The 18,152-nt window shown below is 41.4% G+C and overlaps 2 protein-coding genes across 2 annotated transcripts; one reads left to right on the top strand and one right to left on the bottom strand.

Moving 5' to 3' along the window:
• The first annotated feature begins 1,261 nt into the window (after positions 1-1,261).
• LOC133475210 (phospholipid phosphatase 1-like) lies at positions 1,262-9,152 on the top strand. Its single transcript, XM_061767730.1, has 6 exons — positions 1,262-1,823; positions 3,475-3,626; positions 3,718-3,998; positions 4,682-4,739; positions 5,241-5,417; positions 5,592-9,152. The coding sequence occupies exons 1-6, from the start codon at positions 1,766-1,768 to the stop codon at positions 5,715-5,717; spliced, it is 852 nt and encodes a 283-aa protein (XP_061623714.1). The 5' UTR covers positions 1,262-1,765; the 3' UTR covers positions 5,718-9,152.
• A 2,468-nt stretch (positions 9,153-11,620) lies between these two features.
• LOC133475207 (ATP synthase subunit alpha, mitochondrial-like) lies at positions 11,621-18,021 on the bottom strand. Its single transcript, XM_061767724.1, has 11 exons — positions 17,861-18,021; positions 17,317-17,392; positions 16,166-16,335; positions 15,066-15,239; positions 14,816-14,982; positions 13,713-14,013; positions 13,317-13,541; positions 13,125-13,232; positions 12,327-12,471; positions 12,098-12,248; positions 11,621-12,014 (listed from the first exon to the last, which is right to left on the bottom strand). The coding sequence occupies exons 1-11, from the start codon at positions 17,918-17,920 to the stop codon at positions 11,936-11,938; spliced, it is 1,656 nt and encodes a 551-aa protein (XP_061623708.1). The 5' UTR covers positions 17,921-18,021; the 3' UTR covers positions 11,621-11,935.
• Between the last annotated feature and the right edge of the window lie 131 nt (positions 18,022-18,152).

The following is an 18,152-nucleotide window of genomic DNA, read 5'->3' on the forward strand; positions in this document are numbered from 1 at the left end:
TGACCAATTACAAGCGACGATCCCCCCAAGCTGATAACAATAGCCCACTAGCCAACGACTTGAATACCTTCTACTGCAGATTTGAAAAGGACACTTTCACACCCCACACCCACCCACCCGCACCACCGACCACACACCTCTGACTTCTGTGTTGACCATCCACGAACAGGATTTGAGACGCATCTTCAAACAACAAAAGATTAACAAAGCGGCAGGCCCGGACCACGTGTCCCCATCCTGCTTCAAAGTCTGCGCGGACCAGCTCGCTCCAGTCTTCACACAGCTCTTCAACAGATCTCTGGAACTGTGCGAAGTACCATCCCGTTTCAAATGCTCCATCATGATTACAGTCCCCAAGAAACCTACAATTTGGGTCTAAATGACTTCAGGCCTGTCGTCTTGACATCTGTGGTCATGAAGTCCTTTGAACGTCTCGTGCTGGACCACCTCAAGAGCGTCACAGGTCCCCTGCTAGGCCCCTGCAGTTTGCCCACCGAGCGAACAGGTCTGTGGATGATGCAGTCAACATGGCACTTCTTCTTTAGATCATCGAATCAGTCCTGTGTTCTTCCATCACAGTCTGGTTTGGTGCTGCTACAAAAAAGGACAAACTCCGACTGCAACGGACAATCAACACTGCTGAAAAGATTGTCGGTACCCCCCCACCCACCATTGAGGACTTGCACGCTGCCAGAACGAAGACAAGAGCGTGCAAAATCCTCTCGGACCCTCCACACCCCGGTCACCGGCTCTTTATATATACATATATATATATATATATATGTTTCTGGAATGTGGAAGAAAGCTTGTGTACCCGAAGAGAATACGTAAAGGGAACAGGAAACTCCAAAAAGGAAATTAAGGTTCAATCCCAGAGCATTGATTTTTTTATTATTATTATTTTTTTTTAATATCTGTGGCCTAGGAGTGTTTTTATCTGACAGATATTTATTGTATGATCTTACTGCGTCAGGCGAGTTCGAACTCCGTCGTAAACCGAGGACTCATTGTACATTTTAACTGACTGAACATTTCAATAAAGAGCGGCAAGACAATGGGAACACGCACGGAATCCGTCGAGGTGAAATCTAATCAAACAAAGTGCAGCGTGCGCACCTTTTCTAATAACACGGCGACTCCTCTAACCTCATTATGTTGTCACTCAAAATGAGTGACAGACGAGGAGGGCGGGGCCTCGTTGTCGCCATCATCCGAGTGCCGTACTGACACCTGATTGGCTACACTCACTTTCCACTTCCGCGTTCTGTGTTGCCTTCAGTGTACCTCTACAAACGGACAACACTGCCGTGCCTTTCTCCTTCTCTTTGTTCGACATAACAAATTTGATTCGGACAGAGACACAGAAGAGGAACTTTTTATCAGTGTCTTTTTCCCCCCCACCTAGTACATATCCTGAATACGTTTTTCTTTTGGACTATCAACATCGCGTGTCAGGAGTAGCAGCCGCTAATCTCTGATATTTCCCATCTGAACGCGAAGGCGACATTAATCACAACGGTAACCGGGTGCTTGGTTTCAGTGGCATGCCGGTAAATTCTCCTCAAACGCGGCGGTGAAAGATGCTCCGCGACAATTTTAACGGGTTAAAGGTCGGTAACGACCGAGTTAGCTGCGTCACTTTCTTTCGAGCTCTCCGCCTTTGCTCGTGTTGCACCATGAAGCTGGTGTGTTTTACCGAATAAGACAAAACACCTGAGCAAAAAGTGTTTTTATTTTTTAATTTTTTTAACAAAAAGAAGACGACATGTTTGAAGTTTCTGGGATCCCATACATCCTGTTGGACATCACTTGCCTCATTCTCGGTATGTAAAATATCTTTTATTGAATTTCTATTGACACAGCAAAGAGTTCAAACGTTTCAAAAGTGCACATTTTCCGCAGTGTGTTATTCCTTAAGTGTCTTTTATGAAGGTGACTGGCGTTAAAGATATGTAAATACACACTGGGAAGCTTGATGTGGGGAATAGCAGGCAGGGGAGATGGAAAAGTTCCACCCTGTGTGCGTATATGTGTGAGTTTTCCATGCCAAAGATGTATTTTTAGTCCACAACTGTATTTGCTTTGTAATCATAAGAAACCTGCAGCACCAACAGAATGGATGCACTGACTCTGCAATATGCACTCTTCATTCACCGCAGTCAGTTTTGCTCCATGTGACCAAATGAGAGAAATAACACATGTATTACTGTCATTGGCATGCTGACTCTTGTCATCTAGTTTTCCAGTCTGTCTTCAGATGTTTTGTAATATCACCGCTGGGCCAAATCACAACCACCTGACTCATTTAAAACACATTTTTAGTGTCATCGTCTGGGTTTTTTAAGGTACAGTAAGAGGTCCGCAGTAGTATCAAACGGCGTTAACTTGGTTCTCTGGGTTGCAGTGAAATATCTCTTAATGAAAAGCAGCCCATCAGAAATTAGGCATCATTTAATGAAGTACTTTGTAAACAAAAGATGCGATTGTGTGCCACGAAGTCATGCTCAAGGGCTAGCTCCATTATTGAATCAGAATTTTGTCTGGGGGGTTTGTCAAGTGATGCAGTGTTGACCTCATATAATGTACATGCAGACTGTACACTCATCAGCCACATCATTACGTACAGTACAGCTGCGCTGTAGTCTGATATGATTCAGTACAGGAGCTGTAGTCATCTGTTTTCACCCTTTTTCCTCCATTCCCTCTAAATATATACCATTGTCTTGTTGGTGTGACCGCTGTAATTTTATCAGTTCATGCCAATAAATGCCACGCCGATATACAGTCACTGAGATGCTAAGAAAGTGTTTATGTAATTTTTTTGAAGTGATGTAATTGGAAGTGTTAATGGAAGACAAACAAACAGTTTGACAGAAATCCATCGCACTGATATTTTTGGAGAAGCCAGCAACTGCATAAAAGCTATTATTTAACTCTTCCCGAGTGTGTGGTAATTGGATGTATGTCCATCCTGCGTAACATTGCGTTTAAAACTCGGGACAGCACACCCGCAAAACTGCTGTAGGAGAGGACAGCACATTGTCACGGTACGTTGAAATGGCCGAGACACAAGAAAATGCAGTGTTGAAAGGATAAATATTGTTCCTGGTATTTCAAAAATGTTTACACAAGTTGAAAAGAGCTGTTCGCCCCGTCGCCTCTCTTTCTGCCTGCGCCTCAGCTGTGCCGCATTACGCCTGCCTTTTTTATAGACATAAAATCAGCCATCGCAATTCATCTCAGGTTCGTTCAATCAATTGTATGTGCTCATTGGCAAAAACTCCTCCCAGAATGTGCAAACCTACTGGCAATTTTGCCCATTTGGCAGACACAATCCTTGGTTGGTTGCTCAGCTTACTCATATGTTTGCAAGGGTGCGCCCCGTTTTTATACACGCAAACCTTTTAGTAAAGCTTAGTTTTCTAATAAAAGTGATTTATGATCCACGTTTGTGTCTCCTCTTCTATCCACCAGTGGGACTCCCCTTCTTCATTCTCACTCCTCAGCACAGCCCGTTCAAACGAGGCTTCTTCTGCGATGACGAGTCCATCCGCTACCCTCTCAAAGAGGACACCATTTCCTACCAGCTCCTTGGAGGGGTCATGATCCCCTTCACGCTCATTGTCGTAAGGACGGACGGAAAAGTGCTGTCTTGTGACCTCATCAAATAGGCGCTATCCATTCATCCTCTCTCTCTCTCTCTCTCTTTTTGTCTAGATCATCTGCGGCGAGTGGCTTTCAGTCTACCTCACCCACATTAAGAGCAAGAGGCTTGGCCACAAGTACGCAGCTTGTGTCTACAAGGCTGTGGGCTGCTACTTGTTCGGGGCGGCGGCCAGCCAGTCTCTGACAGACATCGCCAAGTACTCCGTCGGGCGTCTGCGGCCCCACTTCCTGGCCGTGTGCAAGCCGCAGTGGGATCGCATCAACTGCAAAGCCGGCAGATACGTGGAGAACTTCACCTGTACCGGCGACTCGTTCCTGGTGGACGAAGCCAGGTACAAACATCCCTTGAATGTCCTCCTCTCATGACCATTTGATAGGTTTTTATATTGAATGCACTAATAAGTAATTAGTTAAAAACAAATTGGAGTTGAAAAAGTAATTCCTTTATTACTTTTATAAACACAATATTCTGTGAAAATACCCCTTCACTGCTGCTTGTCGCAACACGGTTCATCGTAATTGACGAGTTAAGCCCATGTTGTCCCGTTGGAACATAACACTGTAGAGTGTTAAATTTCTTCTTCAGATATATTTCAGGTTACAAGTGTATTTTATGGACCCAAAAGAAGTTTTTTTTTAATTTTGTAAAAAAGAAAACAATTTTAGTACTGTAATTGTAATTTAAAATAACTCTAGTACAAAATAAAGCTACAATTATTATATTATATATATATATATATATATATAAGCACAAAGAAAAAAATATTTGGACAGATTTTTGGATTTAATAAACTCACAAATTTGGAGATACCTGCTTTTTGTTGGGCAGTGAAGTGATTATGATTATGTAATAAACATATTTACATATATTTTGTTTATATAGATGTGGAAAATGGGCAAAAAAATCGGATAATCTTCCCACTTTTAGATAAAAAACATTATACTGTATAGATGATTATTGAACTTTATTGACTGTAAAAAAAAAAACAAAAAAAAAACTTTTTATCTTTTGCAGGCTGTCGTTCTACTCTGGTCATTCGTCGTTCTCCATGTACTGCATGTTGTTTCTTGTCGTAAGTACAATCGTTTTGTTTTTGTGACAAACCAGAATAGCCTTTGGCCTCACATAATGAATAATGCAAATAATGCTCCAAGCATTGCTAATTGTAATAATATACATATATTTAATAGTCAATATTGATCTGCTTTTAATAGTAGTTTGCATTTCGGGGCTAGTAGTGTGCCAGAACTGTTTCCTCAGTGTTTGTCTGCCTGACTTCTGTTCCTGCTGACTCTCCCCATCTTTTCTTTGTTGTGTGTTATGGTAGTGACCTCGAAATTTTACATCATGTCCTGTAGTCTTGTACTATTTAAAATAAACCTGATGAAATGCCAGTGTTCTAACAGGCGCTGTGCTAACGTATAGCAAAATAGCAATTTGAATCGCGCTATTTCATGTAAAACCCAACTGTTTGGGTTACTATATTTTCATTTAAACGTCTGAAAATGCGTCGTTACTACAGCTAATTGACATAAATTGAAGGCGGTTGAAATTATGTTTGTGCTTTCGCCAGCTGTATATCCATGCCAGGCTGAAGGCCAAGTGGGCGAGGCTCCTGCGGCCCACCGTCCAGTTCTTCCTGCTTGCCACCGCCGTCTACGTGGGTCTGTCCCGCGTGTCCGACTACAAGCACCATTGGACTGACGTGCTCGCCGGCCTCCTGCAGGGCGGCGCCGTGGCCTTCTTCACTGTGAGTACCACCCCTCTGGCGTTTTAAGTACATTTCAGAGTTAAGTGCAGAAGTTGAATTGGTGCTTCAACTTCCTTTTTACACAAGTATCTTTACTTCTACTGAAGTACAGCGTGTGAGTAGTTTTTTTTCTACCTCTGCCATAATGTTGGAATGACACAAATCCTGCTGCAGGTGTTCTGCGTGTCCAACTTCTTCCAGCAGCCCGTTGAGGCGGGCGTGTCCCAGGAGGAAGGAGGCCAGCACACCAGTTTACAGGAGAACCCACCCAATTCTAACCACTATGGCAGTACTGACTGAACCCCCCCCCCCCACAACATCACTCTGGCTTGAGGAGGCATTGAGAAGGGTGCAGCACATGCACTTTACTGAGCTACAAAGAGTTTTGAGGCTTGATGTGAGCTTGCTGCCTAGAAGGAGTGACTTTTTACAACAGTGTGCGCTGGGTGGATGTGTAGCGTGTGTCACCGAAGAAGGAAATTCCATTTGCTCCAAATATCGGGTGTGCTCGCTGCAAGCAGGCTTGTAAGGGAGAGCCTGGCACCTGTAAAAACCTCCGCTGTCATATGTACACCACGCAGAAAAAGTTAGGAATGTACCGTTTGCGAGCAGCAAGATGTGCAAAAAGTACAGAAACACTCAACAGTTGAACGTGTGCATTCAGAAAATTTGAAAAGATCCAATTAAGTTCACCTGTACAGATGAGGGTCATCCTGAAATTTCACCTCAAAGATGAGTATTCATAAATTTTGTGAGTAGTGTAGTGTATTATGCATTTATTTCCCCCATAACGTAACTGATCCTGGGTATCTTAATAACATGTCTGTGGCATGTTTTTGTTAAAATACCCCAAAGATCAAGAACTACAGCATATTTTATACACAATATTTCTCGTAGCGGCACGGTGGACGACTGCTCAGGGCGTCTGCCTCACACTTCTGAGGACCGGGGTTCAATCCCCGGCCCCGCCTGTGTGGAGTTTGCATGTTCTCCCTGTGCCTGCGTGGCTTTTCTCCGGGCACTCCGGGTTTCCTCCCACATCCCAAAAACATGCATGGTAGGTTAATTGAAGACTCTAAATTGCCCGTAGGTGTGTATGGTTGTTTGTTTATATGTGCCCTGCGATTGGCTGGCAAGCAGTTCAGGGTGTACCCCGCCTCCTGCCCGATGATAGCTGGGATAGGCTCAGCACTCCCGCGACCCTTGCGAGGATAAGCGGCTCAAATAATGGATGGAGGGATGGATGGATATTTCTCGTATTGCTAAGAGTAGCCTGTTTTAGGGGCTGGCCCTGTCTCATGCAAGTGAGGCAGCCCTCATATACTGCTAGGCCAATGGCGAGTCCGGATTTTCTCACAATGACGACCGGTTTGCTTGATCTGGCGTGAGAGTGCGCTGCGGTCAGCTGCTTGCTTCTACTTGTGGAAGCAGAGCCCAGAGTATCATGGGGGAAAAAGTCAAATGCCCTTCCGGAGAATGAAAGCATTTTAACTCATGGATGCGACAGTTGATTGTGTGTATGTGGCGGATGGACACATCGGCAAACACGAATACACCCCACTCTGCTTACCTCGTGTGAACCCACCGCTGACTGAAGCAACCACATCATATTAAATTCACAATTGATGGGTGATGGGCAGGCACTTTAGACCCAACTATTTGCATTCATACATTAAGTCAGATGCAGTGTCATGTTTTTTACATTTTTTTATTTTGTTTTTATTTTATAAATACATTTCATTCAAATTTGTATCATAAAGATGCTCCAAATCAGGGGTGGGCAACCTTTTCAGTTAAGTGCGCCAAGGACAATACTAAATTTAGGGGAAAAGTATGATGATCATGTTTATTGTTATATATTGCAAGAATTTGGGAATTAATTTATTATATATTTCAGCTTCTTTATCACAATTTCTTTGAGGTTTCATTTGTTTTTAAGAATTAATGGGCCAGATCAAATGCTGTGGCGGGTCTGTGAGTGGCCCACGGGCCCTAGGTTCCCCACCCCTGATATTAGCAATGCTGTTAATTGTGAGAAATAAAAACATTTTGCTACTTTGTCATAAAAAGATTCCTACCCTGCTTTTTCATTTGGTGTTTTTGCAAACACATGTATGGACTAATGTTGCACAATCTAATTTTAAAAAATATATCATTAGTATAATGATAATATATATAATAAATATATAATATGAATCATTTCTTTTCTTTTCATGTATATAGTCAAGGTAGAGGGAATTATAAATGGTTCCAAATTGCAGTCAGTGTTGACACAAAATCTTCACGAGAAAGCAAAAATAATGTGAGGTAGAACATCTGAACTTTATTTGGAGTTAATCAGCGACGCTAAATGGCGGCAGATTTAGTATGATCGCTTCATTCTACATGATCTCATTTATTTTTACCTTCCCTCCTTTATTGCGTCGTGCAGAGTATAGGTCACATTTATGCTGGAAAGGGTCTTTAAAAAAGATTTTTCTTGGTCCCATTATTTTGATATTACCCAAAAACTGGCATTTGAACAAAGGTGTGTAGACTTTTCATAACCACCCTATGTCCTAGATTCCTATAATGTTGAAAGTCAGATTATAATACAGCCAAATATACGGTGTAATAAAAGGGAATATATAAAAACAATCAAAACATAAACAAAACCACAGCAGTGAGCATGTTGTTGTGAATAGCTACCTCTCCGACATGTGTTATTATGCGTCAAGCTGAATATTTACCGTGTAAACGTCCAGTTAGCGTATCCTGTACACTGAAATGCAAACGTGCAACAATAGCTTCTGAGGGTTTCACGTCAGTGAGCCCAACCACAGAGACCTCTTGAGATCCTTCACTCTCATGAGAGTGAACCAGTGTAGCCTTAGGTGCACTTCTTTGGTTTACGAAATGGCACATTGGCGGTGACTGTACGTGTCACGAAGACATTCATCTGTCAGCTATGCAGCAAAACACACAAGAAAGCCTCAAGAAGACGGTTGTTATGAAAACCGGTTGGGCAACACGTGAAGTAAACGCATGCCTGCGTAACTGCTGTACATGCTTGCCGTGTCTTTGAGTGCATCACCACTCACTTTTGCCCCCCCCCCCCCAAACAAACAAAAAAATCCCAATCAGGTATTATCCAACTGCACTTATTCAGTCCAAAGGCTAGGATTTATTTAGTACAAGTAATGTACCTTTGTTCATGTATCTATACTAGTGATGTATCATGACAGTCAGAAAAATGTAAATGCTATTCCACTAGCTGGCAGAAGGTACAATTAACCTGTGTCTCCACTTGTTGTCATTGACAGAATATTAGTGGCTGGAATAAGTATTGTGTAGTTAGTTAATTACCATCTGCTTAGAAAACTCAAGTCATGTGTGCAAGTGATATTTCATTTATCATATTGCCCACCTTGTGCCATTTCTGGTTCTATAGTTATCATTACACTGATCACTGGTACCCTTCTGTGGTGGCATTACAAAGGTTGTCAATTGGATCAATTTACTTTTTAAAGATTCTTGATGTGGATGTATCTAGTTTCTATCATATTCAATTCAATTAGGTACTCTTGTACAATCAAATGAGATCCAGTGGAAAAGCTGCAATAATGAACTATAACAAGCCTTCCATTGATGAGAATGTTCATTTTGTTTGTGTATTGGATCTCACTGCTGTGAAAGTGAACCTGATAATGCGGTAGGGAGTGAATGAGAGCTTCTATTACAACTGCAAACAACGTTTTTTTTTGTGTGTGACTGTCGAGTGGTGTTATGGCAATAAAAGAGAACATAATAAGCTTCCAATGTATGTGGTAAAGAGTGGCGACAAAACATTGAAGTGAAACCTAATTATTTGGGCAGAACAGGGATCTGAATTTCACGCAAATCAACAAGTTCTAGCGAAATATGTTCTCTCTTTGTGAAATTTCACTTCCATTTCTGTAATGAAGTCTCTTTTTTTTTTCCTGCCAAATACCACCTAAACATATATTTCTCCATTTCTAAACAGTATATTTCATATCATTGTTTTAAAATTAACTCTGCAGTTAAGTATAGGAAAATAAATGCATTTTAAAGTTAAATAAAACTGTTATTCTTCCGCTTGCCACATGTTCAGAATTACTGTTTTACGGGCTTCAATCGGTGTCCCAATAAATATTTTGATGTGACTCATTCATCAGTCAATGCCGGAGTCATGTCTTATAGTTACTCAATTATGTGTTGGCCCAGCGGAACTGCTAATTAAATTTAAGTGCTGAATGGTAGAGATGGTTACGACGTCCTTTGTGAGACAACTCACTCACTCATTGTGTGGTCATGTGCTGCTGCTTGGAGATTTCCCCTGGTGTCACAATGACACTCATCATGACTGCAGCTCCAGTCACTCTGTGCCACATGACTCACTTCATTCGTGCCAGAGAGATGGCTCTCGATGCACCATATAAATGAAGCATTTTTTTTTTCCCCCAGAAAGAGCATTTACAGATTCATTTTTAATAGATTTAGAATATCATGTAAAATTGTGTTGATTTTAGTGATTCAATTCAAAAAATTAACCTCATAAATTCACTGGGGTAATTTTTCAAATGTATTTTATTATTTTTTTAATTTTGATTATTGCTTCCAGCTGTGAAAACTTCAAAATTCAACTAAAATTCAAATACGACATAATTATATTTAATGTAGAAATTATGTAGGAATTGGCCTTCTGAAAAGTATTTTCCTGAGTTTGATAAATTCTGTATGCGTTTCTCTTTTTTTAACTGAACATTTCTATTTTGATGTAACTTTCATGACACACAGCTATAGCTAGCAGTGTCTCCAGATGACTACAGTTCAATTGAGATGTTGTGTCACTGTCTAAAACATAAATAAGTGGATGAGCCAAAATTTTCTTCAATTAAACCACAACAAAACTGAGATAATTGCTTTTAGTAAATACCTGGAGTCACTCTCTTTAAAAACCAAAGACCAAGTCCGAAACCTTGGTGTTCTGATAGATTCCGATCTGACTTTCAACAGTCATATCAAATCAATGACTAAAACTGCCTTCTACCATCTGAAGAGCATATCCAGAGTGAAGGCTTGCATGTGCCAAGCCGACCAGGAGAAGCTCACCCATGCTTTTATTGTAAGTAGACTTGACTATTGTGATGGTCTTCTGACTGGACTCCCCCAAAAGAGCATTAAACAGCTGCAGCTCATTCAGAATGCTGCAGCTTGGGTTCTGACCAGAACAAAGAGGTCAGAGCATATTACTCCAATTCTAAAGTCTTTACTCTGGCTTCCAGTCAGCTTTAGAATAGATTTTAAAGTTCTGCTACTGGTGTATAAATTACTAAATGGTTTAGGTCCTGAATACATGAAAGAAATTCTAATGGAATATAAACCCAGTAGGGCTCTGAGATCGACAGACTCAGGTCAAATAGTGGAGCACAGAGTCCAAAGCAAACATGGCGAAGCAGCATTTAGCTATTATGCTGCACACAAATGGAAGAAGTTGCCAACAGAAGTGACGTCAGTCCCAAGTGTGAATGTTTTTAAGTCCAGGTTAAAAACTCTTTTTTTCATGCTTTTTGAGCATTCCCACTTTTCCATTAGATTTCTTGCACTGTACGCAGCTTTTATTGTACTTTTATTTTCCTTTGTTTGGAATGTTTATAAACTGTTTTTTTTCTTTGTTTTTAAATGATTTGAATCATGTAACACACATTGAGGTACCTTGTGTATGATACGCAGTGTAAATAAATTTGGTTTGCTTTTTTAAAAACTTTTAGGCTAATTTTTGACTGACACGACGAGATGTATTAAATTTACATTTGGTTTTGTGGTTGCAGTTTGCTCGTGTGGAACTGCAGTGGATTACAGTTGTTTCCAATAATTTGGTTACCACAAAAAAGTGTACCTAATAATGCTGCCAGTCAATAACTGGGCAGTATTTGCTATTAAAAATACATAAATTCTAAATAAGGATTGATGAGCATATTTGGGTCATTAAATGATAATTGTTCATGTGCTGCCACCCGCTGGACATTATTATCCCAAAGTGGAGTAACCTGCCAACAATGTTTGCATGTGAAAAGCAGTAATTTGTACGCATTGTATTGTCACTAGGCAATAGTATTAAACCTAATTATTTTTTTTGTCTTTGTACGATAGGAATCTCAAGGAGTGCACCATACCTTCAGGAGCTCAACAGACAAAAACTGTTCAATTTGTTACACAATTTATTCTCATTAAACATTTCCCTCCATCCTAACACAGGTCCTTACATACTTTAAACAGCAAAGGAACCACCAAAACACTATCGGACACATTTTGCTCCCCCTCGATTAGTACAATGAACAGCAGGACTCATCACTAATGCACTGAAATGGTGCACATGTACTCTTAGAATAATTTTACAGCTCAGCATGTTTGTAAAATTTTATTGGGACAATCTGTACATGGAGGTTTTGGTCTTCAGCGTGTTCACAAACATAATGATAGGGGGCACTGAAGATCAACTCAAGCGCTGGAGCGGCTTACTCAAAACTGGACAGGAAGTTCAGAACTATCTGCTTCAGTTTGGCATCCGATGCCTCAGAGATCTTGCCGTCAACCCTGAAACGCAAACATCGGAGTTTTAATGCGTTTTTAAATGTTAAATATTACAAGATGGTGATTTGGGACAAAAGGGATCTTACTTGATTGCACCGAGCAGGTCTTGGTGCTGGCTGAGGATGTGCTGCAGGAAAGCCTTCTCGAACTTTGTGATCTTGCTGGGCTCCATTTTGTCCAGGTGCCCCCTGACCCCGGCATAGATGACAGTCACCTGCTCCTCGATGGCCATGGGAGCTGAAGGAAAGGAGAAAGATAAGGGGTCTAATTTAGCTAAAGAATGACGGAAGGGAGAGTCATTTCCCCAACACTCACAGTACTGTCCCTGCTTGAGCAGCTCTGTGAGCCTGACGCCCCTATTGAGGAGCTGCTGGGTGGCGGCGTCCAGATCGGAGCCAAACTGGGCGAAAGCGGCCACCTCGCGGTATTGAGCCAGCTCCAGCTTCATGGTACCGGCAACCTACAAGGTTGAAAGAAAGGAGGGGGCAAACAATTGTCTTATTGAATTGCTTAATTTAGTTTATACATTTAAATCAAATCTACACTATTTTCACAAAAAGCCTTTTGTCACCAAAAACACCAAAAAGGCACATAAAATAGAAATTCAATCAAATCCCGTTTCCCCGAACGAAAAGTATTCGTCAAGAGGGACGAGGGGGGCAGATTACTAGAGGCGGAGGTCCTGCGGGTGGCAGAGGTGAAACTTTGAGAGCAGTTTCTCATGCTCAGTCTCAACAATTTGCTACGCTTGCTCATGCAGATAAAATATATACACACAAAAAAAAAGGTAGCATAGTAGTAAAAGTAATTATACAGCTGAATTTCACTAAACAGCAGGTCTGATTTATTTTTTTTTTTAAATCCTAATTTTAAATCAAAATCTTTCCATATAAAAAATATCCAAATTTCAATAAAAAACAAATCAGCTTTTCTTTAAAATCAATTAGCATTTTATGATATATATATATATATATATATATATATATATATAATCCATGTTTTAAAAATTCACAATTATAGTAAAAACAACAAAAGATTAAAAACAAACATTTTACTAGTGAAAGAGCAGTTTTTTTTTTTTTTTTTTTAATTACGTTACTGTCATTTATTAACCTGCTTCATGGCTCTTGTCTGGGCAGCAGAACCCACTCTGGACACAGACAGACCCACGTTGATGGCGGGGCGGATACCCTTGTAGAACAGCTCTGTCTCCAAGAAGATCTACAGCAGAAGCAAGAACAAAGCGAGGTTAGGACCCGCAAAAGCTGAAGCGATTATGTCATTGAGACGCGTTAAGGGATGTACCTGTCCATCAGTGATGGAGATGACGTTGGTGGGGATGTAGGCAGACACATCGCCGGCCTGGGTCTCGATGACGGGCAGAGCGGTGAGGGAGCCGCCGCCGAAGTTGTCGTTCATCTTGGCGGCTCTCTCCAGCAGACGGGAGTGCAGGTAGAACACGTCGCCGGGGTAGGCCTCGCGACCGGGGGGACGACGCAGCAGCAAGGACATCTGACGGTAGGCGACGGCCTAAGAGAGAAAGGTTGGAGATTTCTAAAGCAGCGGTAAGTTACGGTTCAGTGGCATTCAGATTATGAGGGGACCCTTGGAAAAAAAAAATACTCCCATTTAAGGGCTGCATGGACCCAAAAGGTTTTGAGAATCCCGCTTTTTAAGAACTGACGAGACTCCAAAAGTCACCTGTTTGGAGAGATCGTCGTAGATGATAAGGGCGTGCTTGCCGTTGTCACGGAAGTACTCGCCCATGGAGCAGCCCGAGTACGGGGCCAGGTACTGCAGGGGCGCCGCGTCGGAGGCGGTGGCCGAGACCACGATGGTGTACTTCATGGCGTCGGCGTCCGTCAGCCTCTTGACCAGCTGCGCCACGGTGGACCTTTTCTGGCCGATGGCCACGTAGATGCAGTACAGCTTCTTCTTCTCGTCTGTGCCCTCGTTGAAGCGCTTCTGGTTGATGATGGTGTCGATGGCAATGGCAGTTTTGCTGAAGGGGGAGGTACTCATCATATTTTGTTCTTTTAATACATGCACTGGCTGTAATTAAGGGAAAGAATGTTGTGGATTAAATAGGTATTTAAATAAAATTTATACTTAGTTGTAAAGAAATTATTTTTGGCACCTCAGAATCATCTTTATTTTGCCAAGTATGTCCAAAAAAACCAAGGAATTTGTCTCCGGTAATACGGTAGTACGACAACAAGACAGTCAATTGACAAAATACTTTTGAGACAAAGACATTGATAAAAACAGTCACTGAGCAATAAAAGGTTGATAGTAATCTGGTAATGCAAATTATTATTATTTATTTTACAATTGTGCAAAAAGGTGTATAGTCCTCTAGCAATAAGAGCAGCAGCCAATGGACAATAAGAGCGGTTTGAATAACTAATATAGCAATAGTCCGGTGCAATGACCATTGTGCAAACAAAGTATGTATATGCTCAGTATGTATATGTACCAAGGATGCAGCAAAGTGTACTGTTAATATTTGATCTGGACGAATCAAGTTATGATGGTTAAATACCCATTTTTCTAGAAAGTTTGTTTTTCCAAAAATGTTGATACCTAAATTATCCTCCAATTCTGATTGGAAGGACTCGACTATATAGTCATGGGATCCATTTAGCATAATATTTTGTTTATTAAAAAAAAAATAATTGAAATAAAATTTAAAAAAAATAAAAATAAATAAAAGAAATTCTGCCATTAGCCCAAAAATACCTGACTGATAAAGGAAATGTATTCAAATTGCCATCCCTAATGGTAAATATTTTAGCACTACTCACCCAGTCTGCCTGTCACCAATGATGAGCTCACGCTGCCCTCTGCCGATAGGCACCAGGCTGTCCACGGCCTTGATGCCAGTCTGCATGGGCTCCCTCACAGAGATGCGGGGGATGATACCCGGGGCCTTCAGACCCACACGCCTGCGTGTCTTCGAACCCAGAGGACCCTGTGGAGAAGCAAACCTCCAATTTAAGACCAGCTTTCATGAATGAGTATTACTAGATGTAGTTTTTAGTGGGCTTTATTGACCTTTCCATCAATGGCGTTTCCCAGAGCGTCCACCACGCGGCCGAGCAGCTCCTCGCCGACGGGAACGTCAACGATGGCGCCCGTCCTCTTCACGATGTCGCCCTCCTTAATCAGCTTGTCGTTACCAAACACCACCACGCCAACGTTGTCGGGCTCCAAGTTCAGAGACATGCCCTTGTGGGTAAGAACAATGTCAACCAGAAAAATCTTCAATCTTCTTGTACTTGCTGAAAAGCATTATGAAGGATGCAATTTTGTTTACATTTTCAGGCACAAAGTCAAAGTTCTGATAAGTGACTTCTATTGTTACATATGAATCCCAAATAATATCTGTTAATTTATTGATGTTAAATTGCTGAACTTTATTTTTCATTAAAACATTTGGACTAAAACATAAAGCGTGGCATTTAATTCAATGACAAACTGTCAGCAAACCTCACTTCAGACAGTATGAAAGGTTGGATATTCCTTTGGCATTTTGTTATACTCTATAAAGTATAAAGGAAGACCAGTGGTAAAACAACACTAAATAGAAGCAGAAAGACTCAACGGGCGTTTAAGTACTTTAATCCAGCTTTAGATGTTTTCAATTTTTGCCGTGGTATAGTTTCAGTTCTTGTATCAAGGTATTTTATCCAGGTATAGTAAAGTCAGAATTTCAGTTTCAACACAACAACAAGACAAATACTGCCACAGTAACCGTTTTATTGGATTGCTTTACAGTTTATGGCCAACAAGTATTTTTCATAAAAATATTCACAGAAATTCTGACTTCACTACCTTTTTAGCGATGGCCATTCCGATTTGCGCCGTTGGGACGGAACTCCGTCATAAACAGGACCCCCTGTCCATTCAGTCTATTGTATTTTACTACTAATAAAGTATCTGTTTATCCCTAACCCAGAGACAGACAGAACAATTACATGCTCTTACACTAGTTGGCAGAAGCTACAAATAACCTGTGTATAAACCATTATTTAAGTATTCTTTTTGTGATATTTGTTTGGCGATGTGCTGTTAAGACTTTGCTCATGTAAAATACATGCTTTGGCTCAATAAAGGTTGGGAACCACTCATTAAGAGTGTTCTTCCAGACGTACTTTGAGTCCAGAGGAGAACTCCACCATCTCTTCCGCCTGGACATTCCTCAGACCGTACACCCTGGCGATACCGTCACCAATGGACAGCACGCGTCCAGTCTCCTCCAGGTCGGCAGAGGTGTCCGCTCCCATGATCTTCTCCTCCAGGATTGAGGACACCTCAGCCGTGCCTTTTTTTTTTTTTTTTTAAACAAAAGCAAAGACTCATACTCAATCATCATTGCTGGTGTTAGTGCTAGTTCATAAGGCACCAGTTAGGTCCGGGCGATTAATCGATGTTATGGATTAATTAGTGTGTAGGAAGTTTTTTTTTTTGTTGACTTTTTTGCAGCTTCTGTGTTTCAAAGTGCCTTCCCGCTGACGTGCAGTTTCCACTCAGAGGACAGCTGTGAACAGAGAGGAGCTGGTCTACAAAAACAGTGTTTCCAACTTGCCGATTTTGTCGCTTTATTTAGCGGCTTTACTGACTCCTCTAGTGACTATTTAAACAAACGGTGAAAAAAAAGATACTATGACAAGAGCCCAGTGGAGGGTAATCCCTGAGAAAACAGTGCTGAACATCCCAAAGACAACAATTTATACGTTGAAAAACCAGCGACTTAGCGATGTTATGATTTGTTGGGAACTTCTGACCTGAGACATATTCTTCCAAGCCACAAATATTGGGCAGGGGTCACCTTCCCTCACCTGTATAACTGAGGAAAGTCCAAGACAGCCGGCAACAGATGTACGCATCAGCCGAGCCATGCAGTTTGACAGCTCATTTTGTTACATTGGTGAACATTTAAACTGTTAATTTATCATGTGCATACCCCCCCCCCCCCCCCAAAAAAGGAAGTACTACACAAATTTTCTTTAGAGAAATATTTATATAGAAGTCAATGCTGGGGAAACAACTGATTCAAAGCTCGTTTGCTATCAAGAGGCATAATTCCCAGAAGGTGGGGAAAAAAACTGAACTAAGTGAATTAAGTAATAATTTAATGTTTCTATAAGCAAAGCGGATTTTCTTTTTTTTTTTTGTAAATAGAGATTTTATTGTGGTGCCACAACGCACAGCACCAATGTAATGCTAAAATAGTGACAATGACCTTCAATCACTAAGAGTATATTTGTCAGATTTTCTAGTCATATATCATTGTCTGTTTTACCAGTTTTCTGCAGCCATGGTCTGTGAGTGTGGAGGTGGTTGACCCCAACGCAGGCGGCCGGGAAAGCCTTGGACACCTGGGATTAAATGCATCAAAAAAATGTAACTCAATGCAAATAAATATGGCGCGTATGATTCCACGACTAGGTTTTGAAGAGCATGCACGGCATATGAGGAAGGCGCAACGCGGTTTTTAGCCCTGCGACCGACTGTCAGGCGAGCTGACCTTCAAAGCGCGGCTGAATGAATTGCTAACTAGCAGCTACGCGAGATTAGCTCGCGTGCTAACACACTCGCACAGCCGCTGTCACAAGGGCAACAAAAATCATACAGTTACAAAATATAAAGTGACAAACAGAAATTAACTTTAAAATTCACTCGGAAGATGTTTTAGACGGTAGAGTCGAACAAAGTCGCGCTAGCTCCAGGCCTGCAGCGTTGACATATATTCGGCGTTACCCTTCACGTACAATGTTTACGCATAAACGAAATGAAGCGGCCGGATAACATTTAAAACGAGTGGATTATTAAAATAAAACACTTACTAATCCGGCCCTTCTAGGTAGGGTCCTGGCCAACGCTGCTGCAACTCGCACGGATAACATTTTTCTTGCTTGCTTGCTTGCTTGCTTGCTTAGTTAATGACCTGCTGTCCTCCACCACTGGCGGATTCGACCTGGCTCAGGGAGAACGTAATGGCTGATTGAATTCTTCTTCTATATATCTGCAAACTGCACCTCGATTGGACCGGCTCGGCTTAACACTGCCCCCTGTCGCCCGGATCACGTTACAAGAAGCAGAAGAAGAAGAAGAAGAAAGACTGAAAATAAGTAAAGG

Source organism: Phyllopteryx taeniolatus, chromosome 3, assembly GCF_024500385.1.
Source record: "Phyllopteryx taeniolatus isolate TA_2022b chromosome 3, UOR_Ptae_1.2, whole genome shotgun sequence".
Classification (NCBI taxonomy): domain Eukaryota; kingdom Metazoa; phylum Chordata; class Actinopteri; order Syngnathiformes; family Syngnathidae; genus Phyllopteryx; species Phyllopteryx taeniolatus.